This window comes from Struthio camelus, chromosome 6 (assembly GCF_040807025.1).
Source record: "Struthio camelus isolate bStrCam1 chromosome 6, bStrCam1.hap1, whole genome shotgun sequence".
Lineage (NCBI taxonomy): Eukaryota > Metazoa > Chordata > Aves > Struthioniformes > Struthionidae > Struthio > Struthio camelus.
Window position 1 is genome coordinate 23,932,493 of NC_090947.1, and position 26,603 is coordinate 23,959,095.

General features: G+C 38.4%; 1 protein-coding gene across 1 annotated transcript in view; it reads left to right on the forward strand.

The window, feature by feature from the left end:
• LRP2 (LDL receptor related protein 2) overlaps nucleotides 1-26,603 on the forward strand; it is a 138,322-nt gene that overhangs the window by 90,320 nt on the left and 21,399 nt on the right. The window contains exons 50-71 of the mRNA XM_068948677.1: nucleotides 1,482-1,771; nucleotides 2,781-2,984; nucleotides 3,388-3,630; nucleotides 5,096-5,221; nucleotides 6,932-7,051; nucleotides 8,185-8,316; nucleotides 9,213-9,414; nucleotides 9,901-10,196; nucleotides 10,717-11,233; nucleotides 13,078-13,230; nucleotides 13,737-13,907; nucleotides 15,155-15,378; nucleotides 15,805-15,982; nucleotides 16,638-16,834; nucleotides 18,431-18,676; nucleotides 19,626-19,754; nucleotides 20,692-20,811; nucleotides 21,352-21,468; nucleotides 21,675-21,791; nucleotides 23,201-23,338; nucleotides 24,178-24,300; nucleotides 25,272-25,400. Of these exons, the coding sequence (XP_068804778.1) occupies nucleotides 1,482-1,771; nucleotides 2,781-2,984; nucleotides 3,388-3,630; nucleotides 5,096-5,221; nucleotides 6,932-7,051; nucleotides 8,185-8,316; nucleotides 9,213-9,414; nucleotides 9,901-10,196; nucleotides 10,717-11,233; nucleotides 13,078-13,230; nucleotides 13,737-13,907; nucleotides 15,155-15,378; nucleotides 15,805-15,982; nucleotides 16,638-16,834; nucleotides 18,431-18,676; nucleotides 19,626-19,754; nucleotides 20,692-20,811; nucleotides 21,352-21,468; nucleotides 21,675-21,791; nucleotides 23,201-23,338; nucleotides 24,178-24,300; nucleotides 25,272-25,400 (4,172 nt within the window). The remainder of the gene's footprint in view (nucleotides 1-1,481; nucleotides 1,772-2,780; nucleotides 2,985-3,387; nucleotides 3,631-5,095; nucleotides 5,222-6,931; nucleotides 7,052-8,184; nucleotides 8,317-9,212; nucleotides 9,415-9,900; nucleotides 10,197-10,716; nucleotides 11,234-13,077; nucleotides 13,231-13,736; nucleotides 13,908-15,154; nucleotides 15,379-15,804; nucleotides 15,983-16,637; nucleotides 16,835-18,430; nucleotides 18,677-19,625; nucleotides 19,755-20,691; nucleotides 20,812-21,351; nucleotides 21,469-21,674; nucleotides 21,792-23,200; nucleotides 23,339-24,177; nucleotides 24,301-25,271; nucleotides 25,401-26,603) is intronic.

Below are 26,603 nucleotides of genomic sequence, written 5' to 3' on the forward strand. Positions count from 1 at the left end.
TTAGCAGCTTTTCAGAATCTTGTGTGAGAAAGGCACCACAGCTTCTTAGAGAATTTTTCCATTCCATTGTTATTCCATAAACACCACCCAACACCTCAAGCTTTATGCCTTCATACATGAGCATACCCACTGCCCTATCTTTATCTGCTCTTTAGAGATGAGGATTAAGAACAAGACAATTGAATGATGGCATGCTTGAAGGAGCAGAGACAAACTGAAGTCTGTTCTTTCTGTCAGTAAGCAGGTGGCAGCCATGCCATGTGAACAGACCAGTAGCAGTCATGCTCTTGGGAACTGGAGTCAAGGAGCAGCCTTTATTCATGTTCATAGTTGTTCTAGTGTCTTCAGTTTGCTGATGGTACCTCATCTCACTTTCAGTATTAAACTCCATCCTGCTTCTTTTCTGTAAAGCTCTTTGTCTCTCTTTCAAAAAACCCATTTATTGCTAGAGAAATTCTTCACTTGTGCTCCTCATTGCAAATAATCCTTGGACAACCACCATTTTCTCTTCTGTTGTCCTTAATTCTTGTATGGTCTGCCTGTCTCTGACAGGAATCTATGGGGTAAAAGGAGTGTCTAACATTTGGGGTCTTGTAAACAATTTTCAGAAATAACGTCTTTGCATGAAAAGTGTACATTGAGTCTCCAGAATCAGCATATCTTCTGCTCCCACGCTGACCTTTGCTGAAGTGGTCATTCGGGTAGAAATGACTGAAGGGGACAGCCACTGACAAGGTGGTCTTGAGTCAGCAGCATGGTCTATGGCAAGTAAAGACTGGGCCACATAAGTCAGGAATATGGCTATCACAGAACTTGATGTTGGAGAGACAAATTTCTGGAGGTCCTCGAGATCTTGATTCTTGGAATTTTGTTTATCATTGCAAATACTGTTCATAAGGTAGAATCAGAACTGGAAAGATCAGCTAGGCAGAAATGTATATTTATTATATAGATGCACTTATTAGAACTCTTTTTCCCCCTTCTGTATCCATATGTGAGAACTAGCAGAAAGTCCATATTTATAATCTCAGGAATTTGCTTGTATTTCCTGGTTGTGTGAATTTGGGTCTGCAGAAGATAAAAATGAGATGAAAACATTTCCCGTTTCATGAATCTGTTGTTTTCTCCTGTACAAGAAGTCATTAATGTCACACCCATTCCAAGAGCATACCCTTTTATGAAATTTAGAATTCGTTTTAGCTCTCAGTAAAATAGTTTTTCAAACAATTCAGTCTATAAACTGATTACTTACGTTACATTATTGTGTCAGTGTTGCAGAACTGCTACTTTGCATTACTGCTGGAAAGTATGAGGTTTTAACTCATAACAACACCCTACACATTGACATTGGTGCACATTTCAGTAAATGGTGGATACTAGTTGCAGGACTAATTAGGTATTGTTTATCTAAAAGTTAAAAGACTGTTTAAAAGCCCTGTTAAAAGACAGGAAAAGTTGTCATCATTTCTTTATTATTTTAGGCAGAAGATAGAGCGATGCACGCTCACTGGTACAAACCGTGAGGTAATTGTTAGCACTGCTCTGCATCCATTTGCAGTTACTTTGTTTGATCAGCACGTTTACTGGACAGACTGGAACACACGAAGCATTTACCGAGCTAATAAGTATGATGGTTCAGATCAGATTGTAATGATCATGAATCTGCCACAGAGACCAATGGATATTCATGTCTGGGCAAAGAGTAAGCAGCAGCAGTGTACCAATCCTTGCAACCAGTTCAACGGTGGTTGCAGTCACATCTGTGCACCAGGTAAGCTATTATGCTTGATGACTGTAAGTGGTTAGTGTTACCTGTATTAGAACTCATAATATAACCGTTTATAGTCACATGGCCACAGCTGAAATGTTTCTTAATTGAAACACACATACATATGCACACACACACACACATACACACACAAAATATTTAATATTTATTTTATTAATATAATGCAATGAAAATGTTTGCAGTTCAAGGTCATGGCCAACACACCAGAGGTTCTGTTTGAGAATCTTCACAAATAAAAACTATAGGTTTCCTTCACTTAAACCAAAACACTTTTCCTGGGATTCTAACTTATACCTCTGTGATGAGAGATAATTGTCCATTTTGTAGCTTAAGACCTGGGTGCACATGCAAGGAGGGAACCAAAGTGCTGCAAAAGGCCATTAATCTAGATGACCAGGAAACCAGAATGCGTTGTTCCCCAAAGAGCATACCTGCCACGTAGCTGACTGGTGTGATGTGGGTTTCTGGGAGTTAGGATTCTTGACTTTGGAAAATCCCATTCATGGGCTGCTTTCATCTTTAGTGTCTTAAATGCCTTTAAAAATCTATCTTGCCTGAAAACAGCTTGATTTCTCATTGATTTTGAGAAGATTGGTTAGTCCAGTGCACAGAAGTTTTGAAAATGCTGTTTTAATTTTGAGGGCAAAGCTTCACCTGATATAGCTCTGGTACTTGAAAGCATCAGATGCTATCTTTCTGCCACCCAGAAGGTATTTGTACAGTAAGCAAACATTACGGTATTCCAAGTTCTGATCTCAGTTCCTCTAGTGGACTCTGAAGTAACTCTTCTGGATTTTATTGGGTTTGCAGTGCTAACTGAGAGAAAAATCTGGCTCAATAGCCACGTTTCTATCTGAGCAGATAGATCTTACAGAAGTTTCAGTGCATTTCCCAGTGTTATAGCTGTGAACAGTTTCGTAGGAACTTATCTAAAGCATCAGTATTAAATATGTTTGCATTTGTTGTTGTTTACTGTCAAACATAAATTTAGGTCCAGCTGGTGCAGAATGTCAGTGCCCCTCCGAAGGTCGCTGGTATTTAGCCAATAATAACAAGCACTGTATTGTGGATAACGGTACCAGGTGTGAGGCTGGTTTCTTCACATGCCTTAATGGGCGGTGTATCTCAGAGCGGTGGAAATGCGACAATGACAATGATTGTGGTGATGGCAGTGATGAGCTGGAGAATGTGTGTGGTAAGCATTTGACACATGAGAAAATGATGCAGTTTTTGTCCTGCCTATACTATATTCAGTATTGCTTTTATGGCTTTATGATCATAGGCTTGTATCCTATGGCTTTAGATAGAAAAGATCCCTTGCCTGCTCCCAGACTTTTTTACATCGTGAGGTCCAAATGGCAACTGATTTGCTATAGAATCTAGAAGAGCTTTAGATTTGACTTTTTTTTATCAGGTATACCCAATTTCTACTTTGTTTAATTCAAACATGTATTTTACTTTTCATGCAGTCCGTTTCGCTGCTGTGTTTGCCCTGGCAGGTAAAAAGAAAAATATTGTGATTTTACTTGCTACTTCGTCAGAGAACTGAGATTAGGTTTTATCCATGTATTTTATTCTTCTGTTTTTATCTCCTGCAGCTTTTCACACTTGTCAGCCAACAGCTTTTACCTGTGGCAATGGGCGATGTGTACCCTATCATTACCGCTGCGATCACTACAATGACTGTGGAGACAACAGTGACGAAGCTGGCTGCTTGTTCCGAACTTGTGACTCCCACACAGAATTTTCTTGTAATAATGGAAGGTGTATATCTCTTCAGTATGTCTGCAATGGTGTAAACAACTGTTACGATAACGGCACATCCGATGAGAGAAATTGCCGTAAGTTCATTCTAACTACCTATTGTATATTTGAGCCTGACTCTTTAGACCAAAGACGACACAAATTTGTTTTTTTTGGTTGTAAAGAATTATAATGCAATCAGTGAAGAGGATAAAAGGTTATTTATTTACATTACGTATTTGACTTTCTATTATTTTGAAGCAGACTAAATTGTTAAAAGATACGCCTGAGTAACATGAGATTTTATGTAATAACCATTACTTTAAATAGCCTGCTTTGACCCAACAAGTACTAATGTAGCGCTTGATGTTAGCTCTTGTGAGTAATCCCATTGACTTCAACAGGATTATTTCAGGTGAATTGAATGCTTATATTTTTGCAGGATTTGCCTTGAGTTTGACAGTGAATTTTTACTGTAAACTTTGTGTCATGCTATGTTAATTTTACTGATTTTCATCATCAGGAGTGAATACTGTGATTCTTTTATAGACAAAGTTTATATTTGTTTAATTTATATTCCCTATACATCTTGAAAATGCTTAGTAAAACATGAAATATATTAGTTTTCCTAAAAATATAAACTGTGATTAGTTCAATATTGACTGTTAATGCACTTAAGCTAATTACATGTTTGCCACCAGTCCTTCAATAGAAAATTTAGAGCTGGAATTATAAAGAAATAGCGATGAAAATTTATTTAGAGATGACAGTGTGTTTTTTACATCTTTGTGTGTACACTGATTTTTTTTTTTTTTGGTAATATATTTATGACTTGTGATTCACTAATTTTTTTTGTTCTCGGTGAAATCCAGATATGCTGAATTCCTGCTCTATTAGTCATTTATGGTTGATCTACTGATTCACACAGTACCAGCTGGTTGCAAAAGCAGGCATGAGTACATGCCAATTTACATTCCTTCACCCCCCAGTATTGGCATATATTTCTTCAATCACATTTTTTGTCAGCATTTTTGCCGATAAGAGTGGTTACCTGATTGTTTTCATATAGCATGAACAATAAGAATACATTTTAGCATTTGAACAGAAATGAGAGGAAAATTGTTTGTATTTTCATTATCATTTTCATTGTCGTTGTACAGTCATGGTTTTCATTTTCATTCAAATTTCCATTTTCTAAGGACACCCAGGATTATCCACTACTGAAAAGGAAAATGGCAAGGAAAACGCACAGCATTCCACTTTGCTTTTAATTTACTATTCTTTTCAATGGCGGGTGTCTAGACTAGAAGTTTTAAAGATGCTTCAGCCATTTTAAAGCCCCTTGGTTTCCTTTGGGTGCAACTGACAGTGAATCATTGGTAGTTGGCTATCTGAAGCACATATGTGTGACCAAAAAATGTAGTTGGAGTTCCAACAGATGGGGCTCTCTTTAGCAGTATTATGTATCTTTCAGTGAGATACAACTTAGTGGTATTTAAAAAAAAAAAAAAAAAAAAAAAAAAAAGCTCTAAATTTTTGCATTTTTTTTCCTCCTTCTTAAAGCGGAGCGCACTTGCCAATCTGGTTTTACAAAATGTCAAAGCACAAACATTTGCATACCTCGAACGTATTTGTGTGATGGGGATAATGACTGTGGAGATATGAGTGATGAGAGCCCTACTCACTGTGGTAAGTTAATAGGCCCTCAGTTAACTTCCTGCACGTCAATCATTTATTCCACTGCTCCTTGCCTTCAACATAAGCCTGAGTGTTCTGAGAACATCGACCATTTTGTAATACTGTAGAGTTGTAAGGTATATACACTGTACTCTTACCTCTCATTTATCTAAATTGTGCTTTTTATCTCATTTTTATCTAATAAAAATGAGCATCTTTTTTGCAGTATTTTTATGTAGCATTTGAGTGATTATTCCTTTTGCTTACTCTGGTCTGTACCTTTTATATTTTTATGAGGTGACTGGAACTGAAGCATTGTAGTGAATTGCCTTTTTCTGGAACTTTAAAACTTGGATATTTTTCTGTATGATCAAATAAAGTTATATACTGTCTCAAATGTAGTTTCTTTTAGAGCTTTCATGTGGCTATATCTACTGTAGCATATGGTTCATCTTTCATTGTAGCTTCTAGTTACTGTAAAAAAGCATCTAGTTTTCTGTCAGCCTTAATTACAAAGTAGCATTCCTTACTAGTGCAACACGTTTGTTTTTAGGTAGTGCTTGTCCCATGTAAAATGTCTTGGATCAATTTGTAAAATATAACAGATATTTATAGACAGTGATTTACTTTTGGTACTGCCTGAGTGGATTATTTTTGCTTGCACTAATTTTCCTGAGGTTACCTGCCTTGAAGTAACTATGCCACAATCTTTCTAAAACTTGAGTTCAGTTTTCATACCTGAACGTGGCCGCTTTGTGCATTGACCTCTATATGTCAACGAAAACGTTGCCGTGCATACAGACATAGTGACTCTTGTGCTGCTTATGAAAAGTGTGCTTTGTCCCTTCCATAGCTTAAGTCCCCAGCAGCACTGGGATTACTGATCCTTAAACTGAGAGGTGAAGGGAAAGAAAGAGTGAGAGAAAGGGAGGATGGGGGATGAAAGAAGCCCAAAGACATTACTGAGCAATATGCTAATTGCCTTTGATTTCCATCATTAATGACACATCTAAGAGCAAGTCAAAAGGGCAGACTAGATCCTTTTTGGTATCTTGGAACTATCACATGGTACAGGAATACATCAGTAACTACTGAAGAAATTATCAAGCCCAGTATACATACCAGGTTCAAGGGGCTCTGCCAGAATGCAGAAGAAATATTTGTGCTGTGCTTGGCTGGAACTGTTCAGTGTTACAGCCTGTTCTTCACTGGCATTAAGAAAAGATTCCTACCTGCAAGTCAAGAAAAACGAATGGGAGAACAGGGAAAGACATATCTGTCATGAGATGTTACTTCCTTGCTTTCCCATTTTGGTTGCTTGTAAAGCATAGAGTCTCCCTCCTACTGCCTGATTAGGGCATTAGAGAAATGAGGACACTGGACTGTGTCCAGTGACTTATGCACAAGTCTCAAAAATAAATGTAGAGCATATTTATAATTGCTGCATGCAATCTTATTTCCACGGCAAATTCTGCCCTCTTATAAGCTGATACATATATCTAAGGAGAGAATTAAGTTCATTCTTGCGTAGAAAAATCAAGCTAATTTGTACAAAGAGCTCTTTGCAGACAGACAATGGAAAGACATCCTTCCTAGCATAATTTTTTCTCTTTCTTTTTTGGGGTCTGTAATATTTTTGCATAACATGGATTCAAAAGCAACTTAAAACAAGTTGGAAGGGTAACAGAAAGAAAGAAGTCATACATAGGTTTTTTCTTCCAGTCTCACTGACTTGCACAAATAGTGAGTTTCGTTGTACATCGGGACGTTGTATTCCTGCTCATTGGTACTGTGATCAAGGAATAGACTGTGCGGATGGCTCTGATGAACCTGCCTCTTGTGGTAAGTGGTAAGCTCAAAAGACATATATACTGAAAGACAAGATGGGTTATTGGAAATCAAGAATTTCTCTTGTAGGCGATAGCTTGGTTCCACTGTCAATCGAAACTAAGTATTTTCTGCAGTTTATTCAGTGGCGCTAAGTAATCTGAGTCACTGAGTAATCCGAGTCAGTAATTCTACTACAAGTTCTGTGTGGAGTGTAAATCCTCTTAACTGCCACAATTGACTAGTCTTGATGTAAACCCTCTTGTGTCTTTATAAAACTGTAATGGTGGTGAATCAACTAATGAGAAGTGGCAAGTATTGTGGTACTGTTCTGGAGGTGAAGTCAGGTGAAATCACTTCCTGCTGTGCAGGAAGTGGATGTGCAATATTGCATTTAGGAAAGAAGAGATGTGGGATGCAGAGGAACACGTTTAACTTCGTATGAGATGGGAAATGGTAGGATTACAGTAAGCAAATCCTGTACACGCAATAGAAACTGATAGTAATAAGCAGGGAAAGGAGGAAAGAAGGTGAAAAGAAGTAGAGTAATTTCCATGGAGAGAGAAAACAGGCTAACTGAAAGCAAAGGGCATTGATATTACAACACAGTCGTTATCTTCACTGTAAAAATTGGCATAACACAAGGCAAAACAGTTTCTTCTATGATTTAAGCAGGGCTGATAGCTCACTCTGCACATCACTGGAGTTGCACCTTTAGCTTAAGATGATATCTTGCAGCTTACATCAACTTAATATCCTCAGTTCATAACTAGTAGTTAACTCAGGGTCATTATGTACTGCCTGTTGTATTCATGTTAGATTTAATCCTGTCTTCGTATTTTGATTTTCTGGTGTCAGATTTCTTGAGGAAGCTACTTCTGAAGTATAACAAGATGGGCAGCCTGATAATCCAAGCAGTAGAGTATTTGTAGCAACTGTTAGTATAGTTGACCTAGAGGGAAACTCTAGGCTATTAACAGGAGCGGTTCACCTTATCTCAGCACATAATATTTCATTTAGTCTCCTACACATAAGCTTCCATTCTACATTTCAGTATCATAAGCTTCTCCCTAGAGTATCTTCCTCAGTAGATTATCGTGGCAATGCAGGTTAGTTTAACAAGCAGGGTTATTGTGTTCATTTTTAAGTACCCCAAATGCGGACTTGTTCAAGCGACCAGTTCAGATGTGATGATGGCAGATGTATCCCAGCAACGTGGATCTGCGATGGTGATAATGACTGTGGAGATATGAGTGATGAGGATCAAAGACACAATTGTGGTAGGTGTCTAATCCAAATAGATACTTAAACTTCTCTGTTTGACCTGGCAGGCATTTTCTCTAAAATCTCTGACAAATTTTCTGTCCATGAAGGTGCACATTAAGCAGGAGATGCACTCTTTCTGTACCTTCAGCTTCGTTATATTGAACTAAAATTTTACATTTTACTGGTTTAAAAAAAAATTATTCTCCTTTTGTGGGTACTCATCTTTGAATTGATGAGTTGGAATGGAGATGTGAATAACCTTATTTGCTTGTATAATCTGGGCAACAAAAGCACCTTCGGCAGCCTGAAGTTCCCTGATCATCACACGCTACATTTTGTGCATCTTAATATCCATATGGTTTTGACATATCTTTATGTATTAGTGAGCAAAAAGAGCATGGCTTTTCAGAGGGTGAACAAAGGAAAGAAGGTCCAGCAAGCCTGATCTTGCTCCTTGATTCTTTTAGCGGTGTTGGATACGCTTGAAGTCCTTGTCCTATTTCAGATCAGTGGCGCTCCCTCTGTTTGCTCCCTGGACCACAAAGTACTTCAAGAAAGTGGTTGCTGGACAACCTAGGGCTAATTTCCATTCAGCTGCCAGAAAATCTGGCCTTTCACATGGAAAGCTTATACTCAGAATACAACAAGATCCAGCACTCTGCATGCCCCAGCATTACCTAAGGAATCCTGAAGTGTTTTGGCTCACAGACGACCTCTGTGAAGAGCAATACCTGGTTGCTCATTAGTGGGAATGAGTATGACTCTCATATATGAGAGAGTACAGTGGTATTTATTTCTGCATGTGGAGCAGAGCATATATATGATATCAGTGCTGGGCGGCAGGGGGTGGGGAGAGGTGTTATATACATGGAGTATAACTTACTGACTCAGCGAACATGCATTGTTTCAGCAAACCGCAACTGCACAGCAGTGGAGTTCATGTGTGCCAATAATCAGCCCCCGCTCAGGAGGTGTATTCCTCAGGCATGGGTCTGTGATGGCGATGCTGACTGCAGTGATGCTTTTGATGAACACCAGAACTGCACACGAAGATCTTGTACAGAAAATGAGTTCACTTGTAATAATGGCTTATGTATCCGAAACACATACAGGTTTGTAAATACTTAAGCTGCTGCAGAAAATCCTCAAAATTTGCTTGAAGTGAAGGAACTAATTCGACTTAGTTTTTTTGTACTAGTTAAATAGGTTTGCGTATGGTCATTAAATTACCTGTCTGCTCTACATTCCTGTGTTAAAATTGAAAATGGTCTGGGATTTGGGTGTTAATATCCCCTGTGCTCATCATTGCTTTTAAAACTTTTTTCTGGACCCAGTACCATCTCTTGAGGTGATTATGATCAGTTTTTCTGATTGATTGTGCAAATACATTAGGTTTCTTTTCAGTAATGGATAAAGGCATAGGAGCAGGATTCACAAGATCAGACTGTGCATAATATGGGCCTGATTTTTGAAAGTCTGTCCTATTGGAGCCAATAATATCTGCGCTTCTTTGGAAATCGGGAGAGTGAATATATCTATCTGCCCTATATATAGTCACTATCCTCTTAAAATTGAACAAAGTATTCATTCTTCTTCAGATGTGACAGACGGAATGACTGTGGTGACAGCAGTGATGAAAGGGGGTGCATCTATGAAGCATGTCAACAGCACCAGTTTACCTGTCAGAATGGGCGCTGCATTTCCAAGGCTTACATCTGTGACGGGGATAATGACTGTGGTGATGAATCTGATGAGCTGGAACATCTCTGTAGTACACCAGAAGCAACTTGTTCTCCCCATCATTTTAAATGTGACAATGGAAACTGCATTGAAACGGTTAAAGTCTGCAATCGGTTGGATGATTGCTTAGACAATAGCGATGAAAAAGGATGTGGTATGTGTAGATTTATTTGGATTGTCTTATTCCATTTAAAATGCTTAAGCAACTTTTTAAAAATGAGCTCCTAAGACAATTGCTTAATTACAATGCTTCATATTCTATCCAAGGTGTCTCTAGGATTATGAGAAATGTATATATCTAATATTTCATTTTTATTAAATCATATTAATTATATACTATTTTAACAAGCTGTGAAAACTGATTAATTATATAAAATGTAAATATAGTTTGCACGTTGTTATATATTGCCCTTACATTTACAAAATGTACCATTCATAAGTGTATCTTTTGCATTCCGTGAGCTAGGTGTTAGACCGCAAAGGAGCTGGAATAATTTATGTTGGTTGACATTCTTTTCCGTGCTCCTCTGTTACATCCAGCCCAGATTCATATTCAGAATTTTCAGAGGGAAGGATGGAGAGGGAAAGAGAGGGAGAGAGAATACACTGGATAGTCACTGCACTATTTTCTCCATAAGCTAGTTCCTTAAACAGAATTCCTTTTTCTTCCTCAGGTGTAAATGAATGCAGTGACCCTTCAATCAGTGGGTGTGATCATGACTGCACCGACACCCAGACAAGTTTCTACTGTTCTTGCCATCCTGGATACAAACTTATGTCTGATAAACGGACTTGTGATGATATAGATGAGTGCAATGAAACTCCATCAGTATGTAGCCAGATTTGTGAGAACACAGCTGGCTCCTACATCTGTAAGTGTGCCCCAGGCTATATCCGGGAGCCTGATGGAAAAAGTTGCCGACAAAATAGTAATATCTCCCCATACCTTATTTTTAGCAACCGTTACTATCTGAGAAATCTCACAGCAGATGGCCAGTCTTACTCTCTCATTTTGCAAGGACTGAGAAATGTTGTGGCACTGGACTTTGACAGGGTGGAAAAAAGGTTGTACTGGATTGATGTGGGGAGGAAGGTCATTGAACGAATGTTCCTAAATGGAACAAATAAGGAGGCTGTAATAAGTGATGATGTGCCCAGCGGGGAAGGTATCGCTGTTGACTGGGTTGGCAGGTAAGAAAATACATTTTCTGTCCTTCTGGTCTACTAAGGAAATGATGTGTGAGGGAATTTATCTTTAAGTCTTTCTCCCCCTTCATATGAGCTCCTGAAGAGGACTAGAATAGCTTTGGCTTGTGAATATAGTAGTATAGAACTATTCTGGAAAAGTTTAGTATCTTCTAATATGTTATGTACAACTTTGGGTTATAATGCTCTCATATCTTTTGGTACTGAGCTTATATGTGAGTTACTGTCTCACTAATGATAATGTTGCGCATATAACTCCTGGGAGAAACTTGTTAGGAAACTGTCATTGAACGGGACTAGCCAAGCAGGCTGGTGAGAGGATTACGTGTGGTGATGGGGTAGGGATTCTGAACTTAGTCTCTTTCTTCTTGTGCTAGCACTAGCTGGATTTGGGGTTTAGGCCTCGCTCTGTACATAAATGATATGCTACACCGTGTAACTAGAGTCTATGAAGCTAGTAATAATTATGGAATTTAGCTTCTGTACCAATGTGAAGAGCATCCTCCTTTTACTCATGAAAAAAGTATCTTTAACTGCTGTAAGCTTACTTGCTGTAAGGAGGGCAGTATGCGTCTTAGGCAATTGGAAAGCACTTTGCACTGTGGTCATTTTTTAATTGCCTGCTGTGTGTCGTAAGGTAGTTTGATTTATTCCCACAGAGATTCTGTCCTTATGTAGTGCCTTCTCTGAGAGTGTTTTTGGTGGCAGTTTGTAAGGTTTTACTTTTTTTAGAGTGTGTTGCTATCAACATGAAAAGTTCAAATATGATGAATCAGACTCTCCAAATAATGAGACTGACTCAGAAAGTCACATTTCGACTGTATATGAGAGTATTTATGTATGAATATGTGAATATAGTTGTTTTTATTTACAGTTGTTTTTTATGTTATAGTTGTTTTTACTTTTGAACCCCTTTGTCTCTAAAGCTAATGATAGTTAATGTTCCTAGCATTCCCAAATGCTTTGCCATTCACGGAGGTGTGAGAAAGAAAAAGGTATTTTTAGCCCAAGTGCTCCTACTGCTCCACTGTTAATACAGTTGTGGAATTAATTCAGCTCCCATCAGTTATGTCTTCAATCAGGTTTTGTTGAGGTGTTTCAGAGAGGCTGATGGAAGATACAGGATCCGCAGATGAGTTGTTCCAGTCACTTTCAGTACGGGGCGGGGGAGGATCTGGAGGCTGCCGGGAGCTGCAGGTTGGGGGAGGTGACCTTCCCACTCCTCCCTGGTGGGAAGGGCACTGGTCAGGGCAGTGTAGGCAGAGGCTGTATCTTTTGGGGGATTTTTGCATGTTTTTGATTACAGCTGTGGATAATTCTAGGCAAAGTAATGGGAATGTTAGAAAATTCTAGGTGAAGTTTAAATTAGGCTACCAAATTTCAATGGTTAGCAACTTTTGAAGGAGAACCTGGCAACTGTTTCACCTCTCTGATCTGATGAGAGAAGACAGCATGGAAGAGATGGTGATTATCTCCAATGCTTTGCAGTCCTGGTCACGATCCGTTGCTCTGCAGGTCTGCTTTCCTCTTCCTCTTTGCTGGCCGCTGCTGGTGGAGGAGGGAAGGGAAGAAAAGGAGGCTCAGTAATTTATGGGCAAATGGTACATTGCTCCTCAGCTGGGCAACTGCAAGTTTGAATCTGGCACCAGTGACTGTGGACGCAGGTACAGCAGGAGTAAAAAGGGCAAACTGGAGCGTGGTCTAGAAGACATGTCAGTACAGTATGAGTGTTCTTTATAGTGGATATTTTGCTTCTAGGAAAAAAAAAGCTCTGAAGTAAAATAAGCCAAACAAATAGGAGTATATAAATTAACTCTAAAACATTTCAGAAAACTCTACTGGGTGGATGCCTACAAAGATTGTCTCTACGTTGCTGAACTTGATGGAAGATTCCGGAAAAAGCTGGTAGATCGGTGTATGGATGTCAACAACACTTTCTGCTTTCAGTACCCCAGAGCAATTGTTGTCCATCCAAAATACGGGTATGACATGTCAAGAGCACTTTTTCTTCCTTTAGTGAATAGTCTTCTGCTGACTCTGAAAATCTGAAGAAAGTTTTGGCGGTCTGCACTTAGATTTGTGTGGCGTTAGACCTTAGCTGTACCTTAGGAAAAACAGCAGCTTTTTTTTCATAGACATATATGCAGGACTGTCAGATACCATTGAAAGTGGAATTTGGTCACATGTGGACAAGGAGATTTTGATAGAAAAGTTAAAAAGTTTGATAGAAATATGTGTAGTTTGCTAGACAAGGCATCTGCCAGTTACATTCTTTGAAGGTGATTTTAATTACACACGACTACTTGTCTGCTGTAGTAGTTACAGTAACATACAAATATATTGACCTTAATATATTGACCTTCTTCTCATCTTCCTGAGTCTCTGATTTAGTTTTATTGCAGGAAATAGTGTATTCAAGGTGTATCTTCTCATATTTATTTAAGCATATTTTTAGTACAATCCTAACTGTAAACATTCATTTGAACAGACAGATTTACTGGACAGACTGGGCAGATCGAGCCTATATTGGAAGAGCGGGCATGGATGGCAAGGACAAGACGGTGATTATCTCTACCAAGTTAGAATGGCCCAATGGACTCACCATAGATTACACCAACGACAAGCTCTACTGGGCAGATGCCCATCTAAATTACATTGAGTACGTACGCAGAGAAGAATAAAGAAACTGAATAATTGCTCATATCAGATTTCAGTGGTAGCGTTTATAGATGCTGTAAGCACCATCGTTACTTCTCTCCACTGACTTCTAGGAAACCAGAGTTATAGATGATGTGAATCACTAGATGTCACAGTAGCATAATGCCTATATACATCTTAGACCCCACTGGAAACGGTTTGCATTTTTTTTGAGAAATGGAAGTAAAAAGATTCACAGCCCATGCTGCAATATGCCACTTCAGCTGTGCTGAGGTGCGCAACCTGAACCAAGGTGGAATCGAGTGTGAAAGCACTGTTTTTTCTAATTCTCTTTTTTTGCCTATAGATAGGAGTTTGGTTGTAACTAATCATATGTGCTAATAAGGTGTTATACAAAGGATCTGAAAATTTGTCCTTAATGAGCATTCACAGCTATGTTGGTAGTTATACATTGAATTTCATGTTAACATATAGCTTTTCTCTGATAATTGAAAAAAATCCATAAATTGCCTTTTTGTGCTGGAAGAGTCACACTGAAATATCAGTACAGATGAATAATTAGCATTATGTTTCTTGTCAAGATGTTGAAACACTTTTTAGAAAAAAACCTTTGTTTTTATATTCATTCTTCTGACAGCCTTTTCTACACTGAAATCTTAAAGTGCCCTATTTAAAATAGATATTAATTAAATGTAAATCTCTCTACCTCCCTTTCTGCCTGTCCTATATTTCATAATTTCCCCCTATAGCAAGGTTATAATAAAAGTATAAAATACTATTAAAAATACCAGATCAGAGGAGGCACTAAATCAGAAAGACATGTAAAATCTAGGACTATAGGAGGCATATGGTCTTAAGTGTTGTTATTATTAGCAGTCTGAATCATCTGAGCAAGCCGTTCTCCCATATGACAAAAACGAACAAACAATCAATTTGTTGTAAGACAACAAATACGCAAAACTTCATTAGGCTAGCTGAAATACGTCTGTGGAGGACTCTACCTTTCAGTGGATGTTTCTCTGTTCCATTTTTTCTGCCTAATATAACCTATTTTACTTTTCTGCATGTCTCTAAATGAATTCACTGTGGACGGTACTCCATCATGGGACTAAAGAAACTGCAAATCCAACAATTAACTGAGCATTGGTCCTGGTCACCAGTAATGAAGTACTGTAAGCATATGTAGTAAAGATGAGAAGATTTTTCTAGCTTTTACTGAGTGTTTTGCACATATTTCTCTTTGCGTAGGTACTCTGACCTGGATGGACATCATCGTCACACAGTATACGATGGGACTTTACCTCATCCATTTGCAATTACAATTTTTGAAGACACGATATATTGGACTGACTGGAACACAAGAACTGTCGAAAAGGGAAATAAATATGATGGGTCAGGCAGGAGTGTTCTTGTGAATACCACACACAGGCCATTTGACATCCATGTCTACCATCCATACAGACAGCCATTTGGTGAGAAAACAGAATTAGATTTGCATTTAGAGGGCCAAATTTTTTCTGGAGACTAATTGTAAAGGGTGCTGATTGCACGCTGCTTTTGCCTTTGCTGAGAGGAATAAAAGGCACAGAATAAATGTACGCCCTTGCTTTACATATGTAAATGATCTTTTCTTAGATTAGCTGATGAAGTAGAATCAGATTGGAAATGCATAGCTTCAAACCAGTTTCTAAAACATCACAACTCAACAGTAGACGTTTCCTATATATGGGATCATATATATTTGTCTGAGTGCCTAATTATCTAGATTTTGTTTTTCAAGTGATAACATCTAAATGTCAGTAGTCTCAGTACAGTATTAGAGGAGACTATTGTAGATTGAGACGTTTGTGTCCTGGGGTTTGCAAAGTATAGTAATATTTATTCTTCTGTTTTACCAGTTAATAATCCTTGTGGCACCAACAATGGTGGTTGTTCCCATCTTTGTCTAATAAAAGCTGGTGGTCAGGGTTATTCCTGTGAATGTCCTGATAACTTCATGATAGTGCAGTTCGGCGATACAGCCCACTGCCTTCCAATGTGCTCTAGCACCCAGTTTCTCTGTGCAGACACTGAAAGGTAAGCCCACTCCTCACCATCTTTTTTCAATATCTTTTAAATTATTTTACAGTTTAGGCTTTTCAAAAGGATATGATAGCTAGGGTTTCCTCCTGCTGTCATGTGATTCTGTGGTGTGCTAGCAAAGACAAAACCAGGACCAGACAGGCTTCAATTTTGGCAAAATATTTCTAGACTGCTTGTTTAATTGGAATGTTTTTCCTTTTTTTCTTGTTGTACGACATTGCTAACGTAATGAAGTTTGGGAGGTTAGTGACATGTAGCTCCACAAACCATTTTTTTGTGAATTCACAAAACTGGAACTTTCTCTTACTTTTTGTACACTTTTTGCAGCATACCCGTTTCTGTCTTTAACTGTGAAATGTATGTTGTCTCCCAGAAAAGCCATTTAGCTAACGTAGGGGCACATTTCTGACCCTGTTCTTTGAGACGACTGTGGTGGGGGGAGAGGAATCGTAGCATAAGAGCTTCTACGCTGACACTGGATCACTTTGAGACATGTGAGGCAGATGGGCTTATTCGATGGCCTTTTGAAGCAGTGTCGCAGTGGTCATCCCTAGTAAAATTGTCATGCTAAAGTTCAGGGGAATTATGGTAATGTTAGACACTGTAGAGACTCTTCCTCATTAAAGAAAACATTGTTTTATCTTTGCAGATGTATTCCTATCTGGTGGAAATGTGATGGACAGAGGGATTGTCGAGATGGCTCTGATGAGCCCCCTACCTGTCCACAGCGATACTGTCCTGTTGGTCAGTTCCAGTGTAATGATGGGAACTGCACAAGTCCACATTTCTTGTGCAATACCCTGCCAGATTGCCATGACAGATCAGATGAAGATCCTGTACTTTGTGGTATGTTACCAGTAATAATTCTAAGCATATTTTGTCTGTACAAAACCTGTAAATACTATATAAACTTTAGAATCATTAACCCCCTTTTAAAAATGAAATGATGAGTTAGATACAAGGCCTAATTTTCTGTTGCATTGCACCTGTTAGTGATTTACCTCAGTGCAAAAGCAGAGTAAAAGAGAGGGAAAATGCTACTGAACGTGGTTATAAACGTTTTCAATACCTTTGAGTCAGATTTGCGCTGGTGTAAATTACAATCTTAAGTATAAAACAGCAGAAATAGGACCAGCTTTGTTATTTAGAGTAAAGCCATGGTGAATATGAGGAACCTAAAGCTTCCTAATGCCCAGGTGAGTCCATTAGACTTGTTAGTTTTCCCCATATTCAAGAGCTTTGCATGATGGGACAGAGTTATTTGACACTCTGCATTGCACAAAATCCAAACCATGTAGGAAGGTTGTTTTGGAGAGCTGTAGGTCATGGCAGCTTTTTAGAAATATAGTCTAATTATGCTTGTGAAATGGTGTGCTATTTTCTTAAAAACCTGTCTTTTTTTCACATAGCTATATCTAATTTAAAAACAACAGCCTTATTCCTCTTCTTGTAAATAATGTACTTCTGGCAATTGCAAGCCTAGTAATATGCAGGAAAAAATAAAGCAGTGTGGTCATATAATTGATAGTTTCATTGCCTTCCAGTAGCAAAGTGTTTCTGACAATGTCATAATTAAATGAAATGTCAATTTTACCTGAGTTTCAAATAGCTGAGCACAGCTAAGTGTCGCACAGGGGAATATTAAATAAGTAGAAATGGGGCAGCTGCATAAAACGTCAGTGATTTTAATGCACCCAGTAGACTAAAAACCAGTTCAGGTCTATATCGTTCCTTCTGCTCGTCATTTCGTGCATGGAAAAGAATCCCCTGATCTAGAAAATGTGTGGAAATTGTATCATATTGTCTCCTCTTGAGCAGTTTGGCAGTGTATATAAGAAAGTAGTAGGATGATGTGCAGTGAGACACAAAAAATCTGGAGGCCAAGAGCAGGGTGGACTCCTGTTTTCATAGCCCTTCAGAGCTCCCCCAGTCTGCCAGCACTGCTAACATTAGCATGTAATGCACTGCTTTGCCCTTGGGAGGTAGAAGCTGTACGTTAGAATGGTCTTCTGCCAGGGCACTGCCCAGGCTCATCAGGGAACGTACATCTAAAATGGTAGCATGGCCTAAAGCCACAATGTCACTTAGTTCTTGTTTCAAGTGCCTGGGCACCCCTGCCTCAATCATAGTTTGAATGCTGGATCTTTACTCCCCTCTGTTTTAGGAGAAGCTAATGCCTGACCCATTCCTAGGAACTGTAGAGCTTTAGGGAGCTTGACTGAAGACGTCTTTGGGAAATGTGACTTGCAGTATTAGAAATTTCTACCCTAACTGGTCAAGTAAATACTGATAGTTGAATTTTTCAATGTCTATCTTTTAATTTCTGGTGCGAGCATTATAAACACTCCTATCACATAAAACAGGCTCATTTGACATAAAACTGCAGCAGCAGACCATTCCTGTGAGTTTCAGTGTACTAACAGGCAATCTGTGTTCTTTCAGCTAATCACCAGTGTGAGACCCATCAGTGGCAGTGTGCCAATAAACGATGTATCCCAGAAGCCTGGCAGTGTGATAGAGAAGATGACTGTGGTGATAACTCAGATGAAGATAGTACTCACTGTGCCAGTAGAACCTGTTCTCCAGGCCAATTTAAATGTGACAATGGCCGCTGCATCCCACAGTCCTGGAAGTGTGATGTGGATGATGATTGTGGTGATAACTCTGATGAGCCATTCCATGAATGCAGTAAGTACATAGCTGTAGTAAGCATTTAGCTGTAGTAGGCAGCCCATGTTATAGTGCACCAAAAGCAGAGCAGACTGCATTACTTAATTTTCTGGAAGTTGGAAACTTCTTGGAAAGGAATATTTTCTGCAAGCTCACTGCTATCATGTAGTAGAGAGTGCTAGAAAGACGCAGAGGTTATGTAATAATTCACCACTGTCTTATTCCTGAAGGCAAGGAGGCTTATAACCTGCTGGCCACGTTATCAAAAACTGGCACGATCCCACTCTGACCTCCTTGAGGCTTGCAGGGTCCTTTGCTTGGACCATAGAAACATTTGGTGAGAGAGGGTATAAGCCTGTGTGGAAGCAGTGAATGCCATTTCACCAATTTTTACCTTGTTCCGCTTTGATGCATGAGGTGTGTCATACTTTTTAGGAAAACAAAGTAAGTTTCATCTCTTGAAGCTGAAGTTTCTCGTAACAGTAGGCACGTGTTTTGGAAACAAAAGTTTACAAGGAGAACAAATGCAGATGTCTAGCCTTCACTTAGCAGTGGGACTTTGCTATCTGCTCCAACATGTCTCTTTGAGCTATTGGCCATTTGGAAGAACTTGGGGAAGTTGCGCTGTCTGAGCGCATGCTGCCTTCTCTGGCTTTCAGGTTTGGGGCTTCTATTGCCATAGTTACCGGCACGAAGTATTTCAGGGGAAAACACACTGAACATGGTTTGAACTAGTCATGAGTTTATAGCGTATGCAGAACGCAAGCAGCAGAGGTAGGAAAGAACAGTAAAATCAGATACATTTAACACTTTCTCTTTTACAACAAAGTTATCAGATACCTCTTTTTAGTAGTAGTAGTTGACTGTGCAACAGAACAGATTTTTAAAGTCAGAATCGTATAGGAAGAAGGGCAGCTTTCTGGCTAAGTAATGCAACTTCCTTTGACAATTGCCTCTTGCATTTCAGTGGGCCCTGCCTATCGCTGTGACAACCACACAGAATTCAGCTGTAGAACCAACTACCGTTGCATAGCGTTGTGGGCAGTGTGCAATGGGAATGATGACTGCAGGGACAACAGTGACGAGCAAGGCTGTGGTATGTCTAGAGAAGAAGGTCGTTTCAACATAACCTTGTGTCTAAAATATTTCTCCAAGATACAAACACCTGATTTTCTGAAAGTCTTCTCAGTAATAATGTACCTGGGCATATTTTGTTTGATATCAGTTAATTACATGGATAGTTATTTGTCTTCAGAAAAATTCTATGTGGAGCAATTAGTTGTGCAGCTTACGTGTTTATAAGCCCTGGAGATCAGTATTTTACTATTTTGCCTGGTACGTCATCAGATGAAACAGAAAATATTTCTACTGAAGCAAACTTTTGTTCTAGACAATTAAAACTGTCAGGGTTTACAGTTGCTCAACTTACCTCCTACACCGTTGAGGCTATCAATATAGGAAATATGACAATTTTTTCCCCAAAACCTTGCATTTGTTTTGAAACTCCTCATACACTTGCACACAGAGCTTAGAGGCCATCAGACGCTATATCAGAACCAGGGAGTAGCACTCTATGAAGACAACATGCCCTGTGATTTTTTTTTTCTGCTTCTAGAATTATAAAAATGTATGTCTTTCTCTGAGACACCAAAAACATGCTGCTCTGCTCAGAAAAGAAATGTTTTTCTTTCTTTATTTGTAGGCTAATATAATCCACCCATTGGATTGATTAGTGTTAAGTTAGAGAGAAGGTAGGGGTCTATTAGAGCTCCCCTCAGTCTGGAATAATTGCATTGCAAGGAGCAATAATCGTTCTTTTACTCTGATAGCACAAGGTTTCTTTCTTTGTGTTTCTATCTCAGTTCTATGTAATTATTTCAGCTGTTTCTTTATCAGTCTTCTAATACTTGACCCAGTTTGTGTCATGAAAATCTCTGTTGACTCCCATTATCTTCTGTGCATTTCGTCTTATCCAAAGACTATGCTAATATGCGCTGATCTCATTTTTTGTTGGCAAACTGTGTGCACTGCAGAAGAGATGACTTGCAGTCCTTCTGGAGACTTCCGCTGTGATAATCATCGATGTATCCCACTGCGCTGGAAGTGTGATGGAGATGATGACTGTGGAGATGATTCTGATGAGCACAACTGCAGTGAGTTCTTTCTTGACTCTTATGATATAGTCCAGCTTTTGACTTAACTAGCCTCCTATTTCTTACGAAAAAGGGCAGATAGCTCTCAACTGCAGCCATTTTGTTGTTTCATGTTGTAGCCTGTCTATTTTCATAGTTGAACTCTCACCGTGCTGTCTCAAGGAAGCGTTCTGCATTCATAAAAACACTAATAAATTCAGTCATCATAATAATGCGCACAGCCTGTTTTCTGCTAGGAAGTACCATCTGAATTCTGCCCTGTGTGCAAATGTAGGAATATAAGGTTCTTTAAGCAAAGAGCATGGATTCTTTTCTGTATAATTTTGTGTTGGAAAAAACATCTGCAATGGAGTGCTCTCTTCTTTGTCAAGAGGGACAACCTAAAATGTTTAACATAATGCAGGGATGCTATTCTAACATCATTTAGATATTTTTATGATTTTATCACAATATCTGCCAGTATTACATGAGGCATGTTAATGAGGATGCTTAAATCTTTAGCTGAGTAACTTGAAGTTTATACTTCCATTTTAAATGAAGGTCCTCGGGAATGTACAGAAAGTGAATACCGTTGTGACAATTTGCGTTGCATTCCGTCCCGGTGGATATGTGATCACGACGATGACTGTGAAGACAATTCAGATGAACGTGACTGTGGTGCGTATGGTCTTTGGATGCCACATCATCACTTGTACACATTTTTGCTTGTAGTGTGATAAATTATTCTTATGGAACTTCTCTAGCACAGTTTTAATAGTCTGGGATTTTGCAGTCTTTAAGGAATTTATTATTCTTGAAAAATAGACACTTCAGCTTGATTTGAATGAGAAGACATTTCAACAATTACTTCTGAATCTTTCCAGAGCTGAGGACCTGCCACCCAGGTTATTTCCAGTGTGAGAGTGGACACTGCATTGCAGAGCGCTTCAGATGTGACGGAAATGCAGACTGCCTTGACTTCTCTGATGAAGCAACTTGTCGTGAGTTTCAAGCTTTGCAATTGGAGCTCATTGAGCTCACTTTCAGAAGGACTTCTGCTTTTTTTTTTTTTTTCCTGTTTAAGTGACATGACTCCTCAGAGGTACTCAGCCCTGCAACTCTCAAAGATGTCAGTAAAATTCAGGAAAAGTGTAATACTTTGAATCAGCCTTTTCATACATGGGTTGCCATCTCTTACATTAATTGTAAATGCATTGATAATTCTAGGAGATTAATGCGTTTGCAAGGATGGTCCAGCAGAAGATACACATGTGGCTGAATTAAAATTCTTAGCTATCCTATGCACTTTCCAAGATCCGCTGTTTCCATTCATTCTATGCTGTAACAAGGTTCTGTAACGGGATTGTTTTTTGTAATGGCCAAAGGGGTGTATAGAGTTTCCTAAGATACTAGTGAAGCCAATGAAACTAAATGCTTTTATGTTTGACTGTTACCTCTCTATATTGATTTACTGTGAAGAAACATCTAGAAATTGTAGCTTGCACCCACGGCTACTGTCTACCCATGAAGTATCATTCCCGTGGGGAATGAAGATATCACCTTAGTGCTCTTACCTGTGCTGGCTGTTGTTGGCCTCTGAGGAGCTATTACAGCGCTGATTCTCGCTTATATGTCCAAATGATTTGGACTTCCGTACCAGGGAGAATTCCTTTCTCTTCCTCTTGGTATCAGGGCTGTTCTATGCCTCTTCCCATGCACTTGATCGTAACACCTGTGGCTTAAGTGAGGAGGGGCATCTGCACAACAGGACCTTTATTTTAGTAATGGTAACTATATCCTGAAATGTACATCGTAATGATTAATCTACCAGAATCTGAGTTACATAACATCTGACTTTCCTTAAAGGGAGGGAAAAGCAGATGAGCTGTTGAAAGGGCAAGGATGTGGTGTGTTTATGTGTATTGGCAGAGTCGTATTTGTGGTTTCTCTTTGATCTAGTTCATTTTTTTCCACAGCTTTTACAGAATCTGGGTAGATTTTCTACTATACCGGCATAAGTCCATTTGTGATTAGATGCCTTAGGTACTTCTTTGGTCATTCAGGTTTGATGCTAGTCATGTTATTTATCTCAATTACTGAAATGTGTTGTCAGTAGCAACTATAAACAGTGTTTGTAAAATTCATAAATTTATTTCCCAAAGCCTCTGGGGAGTAACTTCTGTTACTTCCTTATTCATTTGAACCTGAATTAATTATGTTACAGTTACCAAGAAGTTCTCAGGCCTTGTAATCTGTTGTCACTGTAAATCCTTGTAGTGCCTCATATTCCATTTCCTACTAAGGAGAAGAGGCTAGCAAAGAAAAAATAATAATAGCATAGAATATTTTTCAGAAAAAGTTAGAATTTCCATTTTAAATGAAAATTTCATAATAAATTTCTCTTCTTCAGCAACACGATATCCTAATGGCACATATTGTCCACCCATGCTGTTTGAATGTAAAAACCATGTGTGTATCCAGCCATACTGGAAATGTGATGGTGATAATGACTGTGGAGATAACTCTGATGAAGAACTTCACCTTTGCTGTAAGAGGGAAAAATTACATTAAAATGAACAATATTGCTCACATGCCTAATAAAAACTTTACTTACAATAGAAAGAACAAATAGTAAATTTTAAATATTTTGTTTTCTCTGGAGTTTCTCACTAACTTAATTCAGGATGAGTGCTGAGAATTTTACTTCATATACTTTTACATTTGCTTCATTTTAATACTATATGTTTTCCATTGCTTTGCAGGTATTTGTATATGTAGTTATCAAAGTAGGGAGAAACCCAGTAAAGACACAGGGACGCTAGTCGATATTTTCAAGCTGGGTGTCTAAAATAAGACCATTGGTTTACAATTCAAGAGATAATTCAGATAACTTTTTTATTTATTTATTTATTTTAAAGGTGGTGAGCTTTTAAAGTTCTCAGCAGAGTCAGGATATTTTTATAAACATGGATGAGCAGTCCTGACTTTAGCTTTAAAAATACGAGATGTTAGAAGTATTAATTAAATCATTTTTGTAAGTTAGACACTAAATAGCAGCTTAATTAGCATGTTGGATTTTCCATCAGTTTACTTTATAAACACACCTAGAAACCTCAGTGTTATATGCAATCACGTGATATACCTTTGGCCACAGATAATATGTTGTTTTCCAACGAATAAGTAATGACCTGACATACAATTGCAGGTTTTATGCCACATTTAAAGAAATATGAAGATAATTTGCTTCCTATGGGCCTGAATGCTTCCACAGTACCTTTTAAAACGTAGGAAAAACATCAACGGTACCAGACAAAAGTGATTGGGATAATTTGTGGCTTAATGGCATTAAGTGTCAAAGTATGACTGACTCGATTTTTGTGGTTTCAGTGGATGTTGCTTGTGAACCTCCATTCCGTTTCCGGTGCGAAAACAATCGCTGCATATACAGTCATGAGCTGTGCAACCAGGAAGATGACTGTGGAGATGGAAGTGATGAGAAAGAGGAACACTGTATGTATATATGAAATTGAGCAGCAAATTCAGTAATCCTGATGTGTTTCATGTTTGATAATACCAAAGTACTGCAGAAATGTCAAAGTTAAACATAAATGGATGAAAATTAGAGCTCAGCATGAAATAATCTGAACCGTGATTATTGGTACTATGTATTTGCAGCTCTCGGTATAAACAGCAAAAATCAGCAATCATTTGCTTGAAAAGTACAAAGCATGATTTTCAAACAGGAATTGTATTTTATTACAAACACTGTTTAAATTGTGTCTGCTTATTATGAACTCTACTTAAAATGATGAAGAAACAAGAGTTTGGCTGTATCATGAAATAAGGATGGGGTGGATAACTGGGACTTTTTAAACAGAGAAATGTCTGTTTCTGAATTCTTGTCACCGTTATGTTATGTGATAAACAACATTGCCATTTTTTAAGCTCAAATCCTGCAGAAGCTCTGTTAATATTCTATAGAGTTCTGCCCTCAGCTACCTTATGAAGTTCTCACTGACTGTGTGGATTTTTGTATTAAAAATTGTAATTATATTTTTGATTGCTTACTGGTATTATTTGCTGACTTTATTGCACAGTATTTTTAAATTTAATGGATTGCTAACAGCTCTTGAGTAATCCACTGAAAGCTTGAGTAAATGTATGAAATATAGAGTTAAAGGATGTTACTTGGTTAACACTATTAAAAAGAAAGTTAAATCCACTATTAAGCAATACTTATCAAGAAGAATATACCTTCCGGCCTTATAAAAAGGAGGGACTGGTCTTTTAGTTCATGGGATATGGCTGGAAGTCAGGAGGCCCAGGTTATGCTGATACTTTTACTACAGACTTCCTGAATCACTGTTGTCATCGTTTTAGTGGTTTGCATCCACTTCCTCATCTGCAACGTGCTGAAGCGTTACCTGTTGGTACTGCGTAGCCAAAGCTGTGATAAAGAAGTGTTTCTCTTTCAACTGTAGGTAGAGAGCCAACCCCGAGACCTTGTACAACTGATGAATTCAAGTGCAGTAATGGAAATTGCATTTCTCTACATTATGTGTGTGACAATTATGATGACTGTGGAGACCATTATGATGAAATGGGCTGCAGTAAGTAGTAATATCAATAGAATAGAATATCACAATACAACTGAAATAAGAATTTCCGAAACTGAAAATGGTATACCTGCGTGCTTTTGAATGGAACACTAAGAAATATTAATTTTCAGTTAATCTGTGCTAGAATTATCCCATAATCCATGAACTGTATCTTTTCTCTTTCTTCTTCAGGGAAAACTCTAAGAAATTCATTTTTAGGCTCAGAGTATTTATGCATCACAAAAATGAGTTTGACTCTGTTTTGAAATGGTTTACGTTATGGGTGCTAGAAAGCCGAGATATTTAAATTATAATTGCAGTGGACCAAACTACAGAATTATTCTGGGACAGGCTCTGCCCCTGTGTAAGTTGCTCTAGCCCTATTGAAACCAACAGTATATTTGGATGCTTTCTTGTCCTGTGTGCAAACATGACCACAGAGTTCTGTAAGGACACCCAGTACTCAGAGAGAGGGCCATCTCAGTTCCTCTGTACATTCTCAGCTTTTATTAAGTATGCGTCATAAATTTGCCAGCAGCTATTCAGGTGCAAAAACTTTGACTTGAACTTTATTTGAGAGAAGAGAGAGAATATAGTGACAGATCTCCGGAGGGGGGAAAAAAAAACCTAACACTTTTTATATCGATATATAGACAGCTGCAGAGTGATAATGCAAGCATGTACTTGCAATTTCAGTTCTTCAGGCTTTGATGGCTTCAAGGGAAAGTATGCCAAATGATGCACTAGTGATTTAGAGTCCAGCATGCTTGCAAAACACAAATAACTTAGCTTATAGTGCAGTCTGTTTTGAAGCATCTGGTTTCTCAGTTTCACATACTATCCCAGCGGTCCTTAGGTATTAGAACATAGTGAAATGACTTATGACTTAATGAAAATATGAAATTTAAAAAAGGATATGACACAGTGCAAATCAAAGACACCTTCTGGCAGTCAGTCTTCTATTTGTGGATAGATGCGAACACAGGTCACATAATAACATTCAAGTCCTTTCCGATATCAAATACCTGGATTGTGAGGAAAAGAGAAACCCTATGTCTGTGTGTGTACAATGAATTTATGCTTCTACATGTGTGTAAAATTGAGATGTTTAAACTTAATTTAACTAGCACTGGCATGTAGGTGCATGGAGGAGATAATCAGCCTAATGTAAAAGTTTTGCCATACATTCGTGTCTTTTTTCATGCTCTGTCAACA